Here is a 14,856-nt window from a genome sequence, read left to right as displayed (position 1 = left end):
GACACTTAAAAACCGAGCTTAAATGCTAAAAAATTTAGGACTCCCAGGGACTCCACACGGGGCTGAAAATGAAACTGTTTGAGCATTGACTTGTTATTTCAAAAAAATATTGATTATATTTTAAATTTCAATACGGTTAATGTATTTTGATTATCATTCGGCGACGCAAAAAAATCTTAAGTTCATTTGAATGTTCGTTAAAGCTTTATAGCGAGTGCAAGTCACGATATTCATTTTCAGAGAGCCTTTTTGGAATTATTCCTATTTTAAAGAAATCGACCCCATGGAAAACAACTTTTCTTTTACCTTTGATGAGCAAGTTCCTTTGGATAAAAAAAGTGGTATTTTTCATTCGTTATGATAGCAAGAAAACTCCGCATTAATTCTCTTAATATATTGGATGGGCAGCTGATTTTTTCACTAAGTTTTTGATTGGTTCTTTCTCGTGTCTAGGCTACGTTGTATATTCCTTCGTTTCGAGCGTAAAACTCCTACTCTTCGGGATATGAGCACTGCTCTTGTTTTGAATATTGAAATTTTCCGGATAAATCGCATGCGCACTGAGGTTTTAATGAAACAATAGAAAGTTTCGAAACCTAAGCCAATCAGCTGTGTTTTAAACATTCTTTTATTTGAAATCACTATTGATAAACATCTTTTGTGAAAGTTGTCTATTATGTTTAAACCTATTAATAAGAAATTCCCGGTGGGGTTACTAGTGGCCGCCTATAGCAGTGCCTATAGACCAAGGGTAAGGTCTAAAAGCCTGGAGCTGTCTATTGTGTAGACTATCTCGTGTCATGATAATGTTTCTTATCATGGTTGAAAAGTCTTTCCCCATTTCATTTTAGATCAGTCTTTAAAGTTCTTTTATACTAGAACAGGCAGAAAATGAATAACACGGGATTTTTAAAACCTTCGGATGAAACTGCCGATCGAATCAAAGTACAAAGGGAGTCGCTTGAAGTTTACCTTGTTATTCTCTTGGTCACACTCTTGGTAACACTCCTTTTACACGTGTTCGTCCAGTTCTGCATCCATAAGGCCCGTCTACACAATAACAATTATTACCTAATCCGTAGTCTCTCCTTGGCTGATTCGTCGACTGTTATTCTTTCCATATTTTTGTGTTTACTTGCAATAATGAGGGTCGATTTGGAATATAAAAGAGTAAAGATGTTTCTATCAGTTTTAATGTTTGGCTCGTTCACGACTTCCTTACTGATTACAATAATGATCGTCTCTGATCGATGGATCGCCATGCAATACGCCTTACGATACAACACTATTGTCACCAAACAAAGGATCGCACGTTTGATATTTCTGTCAAGTTTTCTATCTGTTGCTATCCTTTTTTTTTTATTGACACCACCTCCAATGGGTGGGTTCCAGAATAACCAAAATCTCTTTGTCAATCCATACGTTGCAATATTCTCCGCCATCTCCAGAATAATAACTTGTATCGTCATCCTCGTCATGGCCGCACTAACTATCCGAATTCGAAATCGCAATCAAGCTCACATTCAAAACATTGATAATTTTCACGGTAACGAAGCTGAAAGATTGCATACGATTCAAAGACTAACCAGAAGCATAAAAGATGTCTTGAAATTAAATATATGGACTTGTGTGTTTCTTGTTCCGCTGAGTATTTTATCTATACTGAGGGCGTTTCATAGTTTCCAAACACAAGAATTTGGTGTATTGGTCGCCTTTTTCAATTTAAATCTCATTTCGAACCCGATTGTCTATCTGACCTGTTTCACACAGATACGTAAATATTGGTACCGTGCTTTATTTGTTAGAAATACTATAGACATCCAGGCAAATTGATGACACTAATTGACACTGCAGTTATATGATAATTAGAGATTTTATCTAGCCAAGAACAGAGACTAGGTAATGTAATGAGGGATAGAACCATCCCTACGTGGAATAAATTGCCGTCTGAGATGGTAGCTGCTGATTTCATAAAAGGCTTCAAAGAAAAGTTGAAAGAAGCATCCAAAGAAGTTCGATACACGAAATTTGTAAAGTGAGATTGGTTTAGAGGCCACTGAGTTCCTACAACCTGTAAAACATTCTTAGTTACCATATTTAACAGTTTTAATTTAATCGTTGCTAAATCTTAATTGGCCACCCAAAACATGTTAGTTTTCCTTCAACGGCTTAAAATTTATAAAACAAAATTTGAAAGGATTTGGTTTTTGGTGATATATATTTTTTTGAACCTGTCTCCATGCATGCCTCGCATTATTAGCCCTTTAACTGCCGTTCGTTTTTTTTAAGGTTCGACCATATTTGACAGATGTCGGCATATGCCGACAAGAGCGACCACAAAGCTTACCATCACATTTAGCTTTATTTTCTGAAAAATATCAGAAATGTAATATATATGTTTACTTTGAGTTGAAATATGTAGAATTATGAAAAACATCTTTGAAATTTATTTTAATTATTTAACGGCTATTTAATGAAATCTAGTTCAAAATCAAATTTTCAATAAACTTAAAAAAAACTCTGGCAAATAGGTCGAGATCTCTCTTGTCGGTATACGCCGACAGCGGCACTGAAAGGGTTAGGAAACTGAATGAAGATTTTCGAAGAAGATATGAAGATATCAACCTTATAGGCTTTTTTACTAGGATTTTTTCCCCTTTTTAGTTTTTATTTCGAAGGGTGCCACCCCGCGCGCCCCCTTTAACAATTATTTGAGGGATTCGAACTAACATTTATGTTGGACCCTCGCTTGTATTAATTTTATTGAGAGTTGATGTAAACAGAGTGTGAGTAAGAAAGGATTACTTTGTTTTAGCTCATATAAATTTCACGTAAATCGGTTTCTTTTCAAGGCCATTCATAATACAATAATGACCGGTTAGTGAGGGCTGTACTGAGAAATATTGCCCGGGGTCTAGTAACGACCGAGCTTGCGAGTTTTCATTCAGAAAAAATAATGACTTTTACATTACCTTAATTTTGATCTTAGGCGACTTGGATTCGAAATTTTCTAGGTTCTACTTTAAAATAAAAAACGACATTATACTTTGCTAACATAGTACTGTATAAGATTACCGTTAAATCAGGGGGGGGATCGGTAGTAAAATATCAGACATATATGAGTAGTAAAAGGATTTTTACGAATTTTTTTACATACCACCACCCAGACTCTTGGAAGAGGTATTTTTGGGACAGTTTTTGGGACAATTTGTCATGGAGACCACCTATTTTTTGGTTACTTTTCGGACTGATTTTACAAAAAAAAACTAAAAAATGATTATTTCTGTGACCTGTGACACATTTTTCACTTTGTGCAAAAATTAATGTTTTGCCCTTAGAATTAAAGTCTTTTTTATATTGACAAAAAATTTCGAGAATTTTTCTTTTGCAGCAAACAACATTCCAACAGAAAATTTTTTCAAATTATAAAAATTTTCAGATTTTTTCAGAAAAGTCATGCAAAAAATTAAAAGAATTACAAAAATAGCTAAAATTTGCTAATTTTATCAGTTTTAACTACCCAGGTAGTAAATTCTTTCAACATTTAACACATAGTTACCACCCATTTTAGTATTTAACTACCCTGGGTAGTAAAGATTTTTTTCGATTTTTCGTCACACCACCACCGTAGTAAACGTCATTATGTCTGAGATTTTACTACCGACCCCCCTGGTTAAATCAAAGTTTCTTTATGAGTGATGATAAGTTTAAAAGTTATTTGTTAACTTTAGCCTCTAGTTGACAGGGTTCAATACCAAACAATAAAATATATTCTGAAATTTTGAACCCACATAAGACTTGCGACGGTACTGCATAGTAGCCCTTTTATTTATGTAAAAATAGTCGATATCTATGGAAATTTCGAAATCCATTGCCGTACGCCACGTTATACGTGAAATTTGCCTTTTTATTGCCTGGGGTGTTTGACCTAAATGAAGGTTCCATCTCTTTACCAGATGTCTTCATATGCCGACATGAACAAGCGCTGGTAATGTATACCATCACTTTCAGTTATATAAGATTCTCTAAAAAATCTAGTTTAAAATCAAACTGTCAACCATTAAGAAAAACTGGCAGTAGAGTGAAATCTCTCATGTCGGCAAATGCCGTCATGGAAACCGCTCATGTCGGCATAGGTACGAAAAGGGTCAGGAAAACATCTCTCCCATAATTTTAAGGTATTTGGTCAAAAATTTCGAAATATTGAGTTTATGTATTCGAGATAAATCGAAGGAGACGGTATAAAGCAAAGTTGACATGTCTCCAAAATCGCCCTCCACTTTGCTCAAAACGGTAAAAACACCAAAATACCGTCGTCTGTTTAGGTAAGCAAAGGCAATGTAGACTTTGTTTTGCGTTGACTTCACTTACCGTCACCCTCGATATCCTCCGATATATAAACTCACTAATGTAGGTCAATACGATTGTTTCTTTTCATCCGTCTTGACTGTAATTGACATCATATTCACCTTTTTGTCTTTTTCAGGGATATTTCATGGAAATTCTAATGACATTCTTAGCAGAAGTTGATTATGCATTCAATGACCGTCCAAAATCGGTTCTGGAACAAATGGACACTATAGCCAGACGTACTAGTAGTTTACAAGATTTGAACCCGGCCGAACAGCAAGAGCAGGGACAAGACTTGGTTGCCGAAAGTATGGACACCCTTAATGCGATCGGGAAGCCTCCTCACAACACATCCACTATGATATCGCAGCAACACATACGATCGCATAGTTACGACGTTGATCACAGTCACAGTACCAGGCTTCGTGTTCAAGGATTTGAGGGCAAGCGTAAAGATCGAAGGTGAGTCCCGATTTAGTTGTTGATTTAGAGTCCGTTTCCATTTCGGTCTTATATCTGAGGTCTTTAGGGTTCATTTGGACAGCATACTTAAAATGTCAAACAGCTAGGTTAAAATCATAAAGTCGAAGAACCACCCAGTTGCCCTAAGCGAACCCTAAATCTTGACTGACCCTTCCAAGTCCGCACTATTTCGAAACTGGAAAGTTTTGTTTAGAAATTGTTTCTTCAATTAGGGAGTCGCAGAGATCCGGCTTGCACTAGCCCGCTTATTTCGAAGCCCAGCTTTAGGTTAATACTGAAATACTGGGTTGAGGATTGATATGGATATAAACTTTTTATCTAATGATAAATCAAACGTTCGAATTCAAAAAGGTGAAGGCCTACTTGAATCAAATATTTGCTTCCATAATAGCGAAACTTAAAGGTAATTTTTTAGACAAACTGAAAAATCTCTAGAGCTGGGTCATGGCGTAATGCTTATAATAATATGTAGCTCCATTTTCTTCTTAGATATGATAGCGAAATGGCATTACAAACACATTCCGTCATGAACTCGCCTCTTGCATCTTCTACCACATCAAGCAAAGAATTTAGCGAATTTCAGTTGCCCGAGAGTCCTTATGATATGTTAGCCCGATTATTCTGGATCGGAGTTTCATTACTAGAATCGGATTACGAACACGAATTCTTATTGGCTATCAAGTTGTTGGAAAAGGTTTGCTGATTTATTTCGATTTTTTGGTTACGAGAATTAATGGATTGTCGCGAACCCATCAGCCTGGGGCGCTTTTATTTTTTGGAAATTTTTCCGATTTGTTGATCTTTAGATTTCTCTACTAAAAGGCGGCAGACTAAAGGGAAAATTAATTGGTTTCTTAAATTTAAAATTCATTTGTTTTTTATTTTGTGCTTGGGTATGGGGCAAATCTCAACATAATTATCTTACAAATTTTTTGTTGATTACTGACTCAGTTAGAATTTCTCTTCAAAATTGAAAGTTTTGTACCGTCTGATACTACATGACAGATGTATGTAGGAGAGAAGCTTTTAACGCATTTTGAAAAGTCTCGCCACGCCGTTTTTGATCTTGTATAATACCATATTCACGACTTCCCAGAAGAAAGTTGGAAATGCAATTTTATTATAAGAATCTCTTTGAATCACTTATTCAGTCAACGGACGACAAAAAATATCAAGATTAAGCGCGTTCTGGTTTTAAATAGAGTTCAACTATTGTTTTTCCTTAGGTTTTGGAAACATTGGACTTAAAAAGTTCAAGTGGTATCGATCGAGTTGAATTGGTTTTCAGTAAATTAAATTGGAACAGTTTCCCTGGCGTTCAAAGTCTATTATTAAAGGTGAGATTAATTTTTCAAATCTGTCACGTTTTTTATCTGGAAAATTTAGGAATCGGGATTTCATAGAGAGTGTATCTCAAAATTCGAAAAAAGCATTTTTCTTATAAATTATCATTATTATTTCAAGTTTAAGAGATGGATAGATGGATAGTTCGTTAAGAGACAAAAACACGTTTCTAGTCACTTTTTACGCCTGTTTTCGAAAAGAGTTTCGCATGAATTGCCGTATGTTCTCACAGCACGATTGAGTATATGAGAAAAAAAGGCTTACTTCTTGTGCTAGCAAACAAAACTTTTCACGCAAACTTAGTGTGTATAGTTTTCGAATGGATTCCTGCTTCATCAAGCTGTGTGCTTTTAACAGCCATAATCGTTTGAGTAGAGTCCCTATTTTTATTACATGAGAAATTCCCTGTTGAAAAAAAACATACAAAAGCATGAAATAGCGTAGCGAACCTGGCATTTCTCTCCTTTCGTTTCTATAATTTAACAACCTCCCCTCCCAACCTAGCCTAGCTAACTAAGCCCGTACTCACTAGGCTAATAAGACACGGCTTCCGGCGATATAGCGTTATTTTTAACTGTATATTTTATTATTATTATTATTATTATTTCATCAAAGGGTTTGACTTGTTCAGCTACTGCCGAGCCAACCCTCGGTCTTCTTTCCAAACTGACCAACTTGACATCGATTGCTATCATCGATCCAGCCCCTTCTTCTGGTCTCTCGTTGAACGTTATCGCCTTGTTACCAAAATTGATCCTGAATTTTGATGACCCAGACGAGTTTTGTAAGGACGCTGCACATAACATCGAAATTGTAAGTGTTTTTCCAGAATTAAAAAAATCAGTTTTCAGGAAGATTGTAGAACACTCTAGCGCTCGTTACTGAGAACTCTTATTCAATCTGTCTCACACTACTCTGTTGCAGTGTGTAGTAGATTAAGAAACGAAACTGAATTTTCCCTTGTAGTCAGGTCTCGAAAAAATCATTAAGATACTTCAAACGTTTCTGAATTTGATGGAGTTGTTACTTGGCTTATTTTGGCTTAAAAAATAATTTTCAACAAGCATAGGTATATTCATATACCATTGGAAAGAAAATTTAAATCTGAACAACTTTCTTTACACAGAAATGTGAAAAATGAAGCGTGTCCTTGAAAGTTAAAGTTGGTATAGTTGGTTTAGTCCATAACTAACTCATAACTTATGTTACGCGACTTTGTCGAAATAAGAAAGTTGTTCAATTTTTTCCAACAGTATATAATATGTGTACGTTTTAAAAAAATGACTAAGGGGCAACTCTACCAAATTTCAGACCTCTTTCATACCTCTTTGAAGTGTTTTTGTCATAGTTTTTTACTATGGATATGGTGAAAAAAAACTGATACATATGTGGTGTAACCATGGCGTTCTAAATTGAGCCTCCACAAAATCGAAGTCGCTGCACGCTTGCTAAGCCTGTAGATTTAGAACGCCATGGGTGTAACTTTACTGGCTTTCAACAGTTTTCTGAAAGTGTCACCTAACCCGTAATAATTAGTATAATATGTATCTATTGTTTCTTTTGTTTAAAAGGCTTGCCGATCGAACACCAGTCTACGTGATTTAAGTTTGATCATGAAGATGTATAAAGAACGTGAATATTCAAAGAGTGTTCAATTCTGGATTGAAGTCGTTTGTAAAAATATGATCGAAGCTTATCCGAATCTTGATGCCCTTCTACTTGCACTGCTTATCGAAGTATGTTTGTTTTATGTAATGTGTAGTAAAATGGTTTTATAAAACTAGAATGCTTGGAAATTTTCTGAAACTTCACCCAATTTTGCAAGTGATAAATTTAAAACGAATGGGGAAAGGAATGACAACTTTAGGCAAATTTTTAAAGGCCGCTACCCACTCTGCATTTTATGGTCGGCGAACAAGGCGCACGGCTTGGGCACTTTGGTCGCTGAACGCTTTTCCCATTCCACTGATCTGCACATTTTTTATTTTTCATATTGTTGATATTTTTTGCACACGGTACAAGAGAGTTAAGTGTCTCTTCTGATTGGCTAATTAAAAAAGAACAAGAGGGAAGCTGCACAGCTCAGCAAAAAAAGTTGAAAAGTTTTAACTCTTGTTGCGCTCAAAGCGACAGCCTTTGAAGGCTTGATTTATGAAATTTATGCAATAATTAGGCCGCGCGCCTTGTTCGCCGACCATAAAATGCTGAGTGGGTAACGGCCTTAATGTCCAAACCTTGATTTTTATCTCCTGGGTTTTTCCCTGTGATAAAAAAAACCTAGATTCGTTAAGAAATCCCGCCTAACCCCACCTTTTAATTTTCTTCCGGATAATATGACCTCAAAACTGGTGGCAACTTATTTTCCTAGAATAGCCAAAGTCTTCTCTTTTGATTTGATATATTATAATTAACTCTTTTTTTTCAGATTCTGGAGATGGGACCTGCAATATTCCAACAGCCAGTTCTTACTATTATCTTTGCTTTGGTCAAATATGCTGAGTCAGCGTCTCCAGGCATGAAGCAGTTTCACAGTCATTTATTGAGAGTCATTACATCACATGTGAAGGTTCGTAATAATAGAGAATACATTACTACAGTGCATGGGAAATTATTTTTTACTATCAGCCATTACGAGAAGATTGTCTTTGAGAAGAAGTTCAGATTTTTGTACCGTTTAGGCTATTTCGCCAAATGTGGTTTACAGTATAGGCTCTCACTTATTCGAACTTCTATCATTTGAATCTTTCTAAGGGTAAACCCTCGTAAAATACTCTCTACAATTCGAATCTCTCTGTAATTCGAACGAATAAGATTCTCTGTTCGAGTTCGGATTAGCGAGAGCCAACTGCGTTAAAGGATAAGATTGGTAGTTTTGCTTTTAAAATAGTGACATAATGCAATGGTTCAAATGAACACATCGGTTTTAGAATCTTTGTGAATGTGAAATTCTGTTTAACCTAGCATGTGCTGTTGGCCAATTATCGGAAAACAACACTCTATTCTATTGTTCTATTGTTCTACCAGGCTCCATTAGAATGGAATTGTTTTCTTTTTCAACCCAACAAAACATTCGTTATTCTCTTGTTTCTCTTACATTTTTTTTATAAGAACATCCAAAATCTTTAAAGCTTTCAGTTGTTTTAGCTTTTTGAATTTTCAGCCAATAATGTTCTTAACTTAACATGTTTTCCAGTGTTTTCGCAATTTGGTGAGTATTTTTGTCCATTTTCATAAGAAGTCGGGTGTTTAAGAGTCCACAATTACAAAGCCTTAAAATGTTCTTAACCTAGTCTTGATATTTTAGCCATCGAAGCCTTATCTTATAAAGTATGTTCTTATAAAAAACGTGTAGCAAAATGGAAAATAATCTATTACCCTTGGTGTCAAAAATTAAAGTGGTTCTTTTTAGGTTTCAATGATATTTTTCAGGATTCATTTTTCCTTTTTAGTCGATTTTTAGGCTACTAAAAACGCTGCTCATGTTTTGATTTTTTCGGGGAATAATACGTTTCATCCTTTTATTGCAATAGAACAAAAGCTGTTTGCCGGATATCTTTCTTGCTAATGGTGTTACTATTTTTAAAATGTTTAATTTGCTTTTATATTTAGGATGTAAATTTGTGGAAAGATTCATTGAACATTCTCAAATTGGTCGTGTCTAACTCCTCACAAATTCAACAAGTGAGCGGTACACAGACTGGCATCACATCCTCACAATTAGTTCAACCTCAAGGCTCCATCGGCTCTTTACTCACACTAGCTCCAAAACTACCCTGGGGTGGTTCCAATCTTTCAACATCTGGCGAAAATCCGTTCCATTTCTCATCACAGATGTTTAAGAAAGAGTTGCCAGGCCGTACGTTAGAATTCACGTATAACATGGAGAACACGCCGGTCATAGGCTCAAAACACGGCGATATACGTGAGGAGAACAGTGAACACGGGATTACAGTGTGCGGCACGTCAGCACCATGCTGGAGAAAACCACACGGTTCTCAGGTAAATTTTATCTTTTGATGAGATGGAAAATTTTCGAAATCGTTTTTGTTTTTCATTGCACTTATTCATTCGGTAATATCAATATTTTCGTTTTGCGTTTTGCTCGATGAACCGAGATAAAGCGATATAAGTGACCTACTATTTGCCACAAACTAGTGAGAGATATCGCATTCAGTATTTTCTTTGGATTGTAATCACAAAATGTTTTTCGATATTTTTCTTGTTAAAAAGAAATTTCTTTCTTTTTAAATTTAACAGCGTCGAACGAAGGAGAGACTAGCGCAATTGCTACCACTGTGTGGACACAAGGGTGGCCTGAAACAGAGCTTATCCGTCATCTTCAGTTCGTCAAGCGAACTGGGTGAACGCGCAGGCTCCTCAGAGGAGGCATCAGGTGATGAGCAGGGTAAGCCAGGCGAAACGAATGATGATGAGTACTCAGGTCAACAATTGACGAAGCTTTTCACCGATTTCGACTTTTTGGATGATGAACTGGACAAGGAGACGGAGATTGGAGGTTTCAGGTGCCTCTCGAATTATATTTTTTGTTTCTGTGTTCTCACCATGATCTGATATTCTGACGGTGGATTTGTGGTCGCCCCGATTTAGCCCGATCTCATGCGTTAAAATCTGTTATTTCTTTTCTAAAACTTTTCTAGAAGCTGTTCTGTGAAATGCACGCAAATCTCCTAAAAGTGTGTGTTGGTTGAATAAAAGTAATAGAGACAATATTTCTTAATGTAAATGTAATATGACAGTGTTTTCTACGTTATGTTTATTTTTTAGTTGGACGTCGACGACAGAGCTGGCTGATGGTGAGGATGATGGTCGCATATCACCATGTGAAAGTGAATCTGATCAAGCGGTCAGTGCTGGCAAAGATGATGAAGTTTCTGCTGATGAAGAAGAATCTGATGTAAGAAAAGAAATCCCCTTGAACTGATTGGCTCCCAAATAAAAACAAGACATTCTATTGGCCAACTTTCAATCTAACACCTTTTCTAACTTAAACGGATTTTTCTCAGTAACAACGACTCGTCTATACGTTTCGACTAAGTTTTACCGGCAGTTCTTCCATATTGACCATGTTGCTATCTTAAAAATTTAAATTCGTTGATAAGATTAGGTGGTAAGGGTGGGAAATAACTTTCGAGGCTCAAAGATTAGTCGATCATTTTCAAGTTATCTTTAAAATTTTTAACCGATGATCTTTTTTACAGAGTTTACATCGCTCACAACACGAATCCTCTCTCGCCTCTGTCAAAGAAGACGATGTCGATATCGTTGACTCGCCGCCCAACCTTCCACACGATGACTCTGTGGCGGAGAGATCTTCAACTCCCACCACCCATAGTACCACAATTACAACAACAACGAGTCCGCCCTCGAGTGAATCTCATAGTGAGCCAGTCACGCCCGACAAACGCCCTGAAACACCAAGTAGTCCGATCACAGTACCAAAAGAAGTTAACGAGAGCAGGCAGACAGACGACGATACTGCACCGACATCCAGCCCCATATCTCAATCAAGGTACGTGATTAATTACCGATCTTGAAAAGTCCATTAAAAATCTTTCCGCTTCACTTTAATCAGTCTTCTCCATCTTGTTACAAAGGCTCGTTATTTGTACATATCAAAACATAACAGTCCTAGTTTCGTTTTAAACCTATCCGGTTGTTTTTCACCTTGTTGGAACCATAGTATAAGAAAGCCGCGGCTGGAATGGTAACATCTGAACTTCTGTTGTTCTATGTCTGTCGTATTTGATGACTATCTTTTGATCAAGAGATCAGTAATGTAGCATATTTAATGGTAAATTTTATTGGTTTGTCGTTAATACTTACTTCTCAGTGCATTTTAGACTTATTTTTAATAATATACCCTTGATAATACACTTGCATTTTAAAATCATTGTAAAGGAAAGATCAACAATAAGAAATTTAAACAAGCACAAAATGGCTGAGCTGAAAGAACTCAAAAATAAACAAAGTGCCTCGAATGCCTTCACAATATTTCAGTGAAATCTTTTTATAAGTCAATGAAAAAGTACATCAAGATAATACTGTGAAAGTTTCAAGCCAGCACCTTCAAAATTTATCATTCAAATTGACAGGAAAGTTGTCATCTTGAATATAGTTCTTATGATTTCAATTTTGGCGAAAAACTATTTTTTCCACAAAATACCCCTAAAATATGTCCAAAATTAGTGTTCTATTGGGTACAGATTCAAAGATATCTAGCAATAAAAAAACTTTTTGTGAAGGAAAATAAGAGAAAAATTTCAAAAACTATCTACCAATAATAAACTGAGCATCTTGATGTTCTTATAAAGCTCGGCGACAGAGATAGAACAGCAATTAACTAAGAAGACAATGCGGTACATATTCCAACCGCGGCTTTCTTATACTATGTTGGAACCCGACATTATCCTAATTTCTATGAAGATTTAGTGAAAATTGTGCTATCTAAAACTCAAATCAAAATTGGTAAGTGATAGTTTTTTCTTTTCATTTTCAGTTTCGATTCGACAAGTGGTTTGGAGACGATTTCTTCCACTTTGATGAGTTTTCCACCACATACGAGTGATTTCGCTGTTTTGAGTTATGACGAAATCCCTGGACGTTGGTCCAAGCTCATCACATCTTTTGTCAGCCAACCTACTATAGAGGAAGCTATTGATTCACTGCCATGTTTTCCATTAGTGTTAAAATCATGGAGTATCTGGTTATTAAGGCTAACGCGCGAGACCCGGCAGCTCGTCGTCGGTAGCTCGCTGATCGATATACTAAACAAACTGTCTCATTTAGAGGATATTCTCGAGAACGAACTACGTTTACCGTATATATTTATCGATCGCGAGGTGTTCAGTACGGGAAAATTGTTACTAAAGCACAGGTTAACCGTATTGAAATTGAATGTCGGTTTACAGGGGTTACAAGAGAAACGGGAACACACGCAAGAGAATATCGAGCTGTTGCAGTCTTCAAAGACTGATTTCTCGTCGGATGACGAACTACAGGAACTTTTTGATGAAAGTAAAGAGAAGGGTAATGAGAACACGATGATAGAGTTGTGTCGTTGTTTGTATCGCATGCATATGCAGTATGTGATGTGTTTGGAAATTTATTTGGGTTACGTCGAGAAGATCATACAAACAGTACACACATCCGCACAGGTAAGGGTTCTTAGTTAACTTTTCAAATTCGTACTCTCAACTGTTTGGTTGATTGTAACTGCGCATGCCTGTCTGTCTGTCTATCTATCAATCAATCCGTCTGTCTGTTTTACAGAGAAACTTCTAGGTAGTCAGTAAACTATAGAAATTCGAATTTACATGACAATTTCCATACATACTTTCTTCGGGTGCATATTTAGTTCGATTTGACTATTTTTACTACAAATAGATAACAGACGTTACCGTCGATTTAGTCACCATACGTTCAGAGCTTACCGCATCACAGAACTCAAATAATACAGTGGAAGATTCATCTCCAGGCCCTATAATGAGTTTCAAGGAGACAGCCGAACTTGTATCTGATGCCATTGATAAGAAACAATTTGATGAGGCTTTATCGATACTACGTTGCTACCGGCAACGCCATCCCTCACTCTCTACGTACGAAATAAGGGCGGACGAAGAAGTGGAGACAATTTTATCCGTATATGCAAGAAGTATTTTAAGGACCAGAACAGGCGTTTTTGCGTTACTCGGGAAATATGATGAGCTGAGTTACATTTGTGATAAGTTGAGCGAATCGCTGGCAGACTTCTTATCGGCTACTTACGAATCTTCACGGCGGAATAAACTCGAATCGAAACGAAAGAAAACGGAATCGGTTACAGAGGAATAGAGTTGAACAATAATATATCTATGGTAAAGGAATGACGAAAATGCAATTAATGCTTCAAATTTGGCACGTTGAAAACGAATCTATCCAGCATATCCATGACTTCAGAAAAATGTTTTATGTATGTTGGTTCACTCATTAAATTAATGCGATTTAGGTAACATTGATTTCAGTTTTAGAGACGGCGGTGTAAAAAATCAACAGTCAACAGCATTAGCTCACATCTTTTCATCGAAAAAAGTTTTCAGCTGGAAATGTTTTAGTTCCAATTTATTTCGACTAATTTAACTCGACTTTAATTAGATATTACTATAGTCTACAATAAGCAGAAGGTACCAGAAAAGATGTTTGGACAAGGAATTTTCTCTTCTCTTCTAGTACCTACAATCGTGCGATTCATACCGTAGTTTTTGTTGAGGCTGCTTAAAAAGGCCTAGAATATAGCCATGTTCGTCAGAAAATTTTCTGGGATGACTAAGTTTGTGGCTCTAGTGATTTTGTACATTCTTCGTGGGTCTAAAAAATGTAGCTTTTTTTCTACTAACATTTTTGCGGCGAAAGAAAAGCCGCCAAATTAAGTTCCCGTAAAAATTATTTTTTTCGGCTTTTCGCCAAAATGTATTTTCCTTTGATTCCTCGGTCTTTGTTTTTAGTCATTTTCAAAAGGATATACTGTGAAATTGTAGACAGTTTTTATATTATTATTTTTTCAGTGAATATTATAGTATTATTTAAAATTTATAACTTTCTAATTGAACAGGAAAATTTATCTTTCCCAAAATTTTATAATGACCCTTCTTATTGACACAAATAAAATTATCTAAAACATTA

General features: G+C 36.1%; 1 protein-coding gene across 2 annotated transcripts in view; it reads left to right on the top strand.

Annotated features, from left to right (window-relative positions):
- The window catches only part of LOC136803951 (protein furry homolog-like), a 51,774-nt gene extending 36,918 nt beyond the window's left edge, over positions 1 to 14,856 (top strand). For both annotated transcript variants that reach the window (XM_067060677.1, XM_067060676.1), the window contains 12 exons: positions 4,487 to 4,812; positions 5,323 to 5,527; positions 6,060 to 6,170; positions 6,793 to 6,990; positions 7,749 to 7,913; positions 8,603 to 8,743; positions 9,787 to 10,176; positions 10,435 to 10,700; positions 10,963 to 11,092; positions 11,397 to 11,707; positions 12,695 to 13,352; positions 13,582 to 14,856. In XM_067060677.1, coding sequence (XP_066916778.1) covers positions 4,487 to 4,812; positions 5,323 to 5,527; positions 6,060 to 6,170; positions 6,793 to 6,990; positions 7,749 to 7,913; positions 8,603 to 8,743; positions 9,787 to 10,176; positions 10,435 to 10,700; positions 10,963 to 11,092; positions 11,397 to 11,707; positions 12,695 to 13,352; positions 13,582 to 14,028 — 3,348 coding nt within the window. In that variant the 3' untranslated portion in view covers positions 14,029 to 14,856. The remainder of the gene's footprint in view (positions 1 to 4,486; positions 4,813 to 5,322; positions 5,528 to 6,059; positions 6,171 to 6,792; positions 6,991 to 7,748; positions 7,914 to 8,602; positions 8,744 to 9,786; positions 10,177 to 10,434; positions 10,701 to 10,962; positions 11,093 to 11,396; positions 11,708 to 12,694; positions 13,353 to 13,581) is intronic.

The sequence above is a fragment of the Clytia hemisphaerica genome, unplaced genomic scaffold, assembly GCF_902728285.1.
Source record: "Clytia hemisphaerica strain Z4C2 unplaced genomic scaffold, Clytia hemisphaerica genome assembly, whole genome shotgun sequence".
Taxonomy (NCBI): Eukaryota; Metazoa; Cnidaria; class Hydrozoa; order Leptothecata; family Clytiidae; genus Clytia; species Clytia hemisphaerica.
Note: the sequence above shows the minus strand (reverse complement) of the source record. Positions and strands in the feature narration are given on the sequence as shown.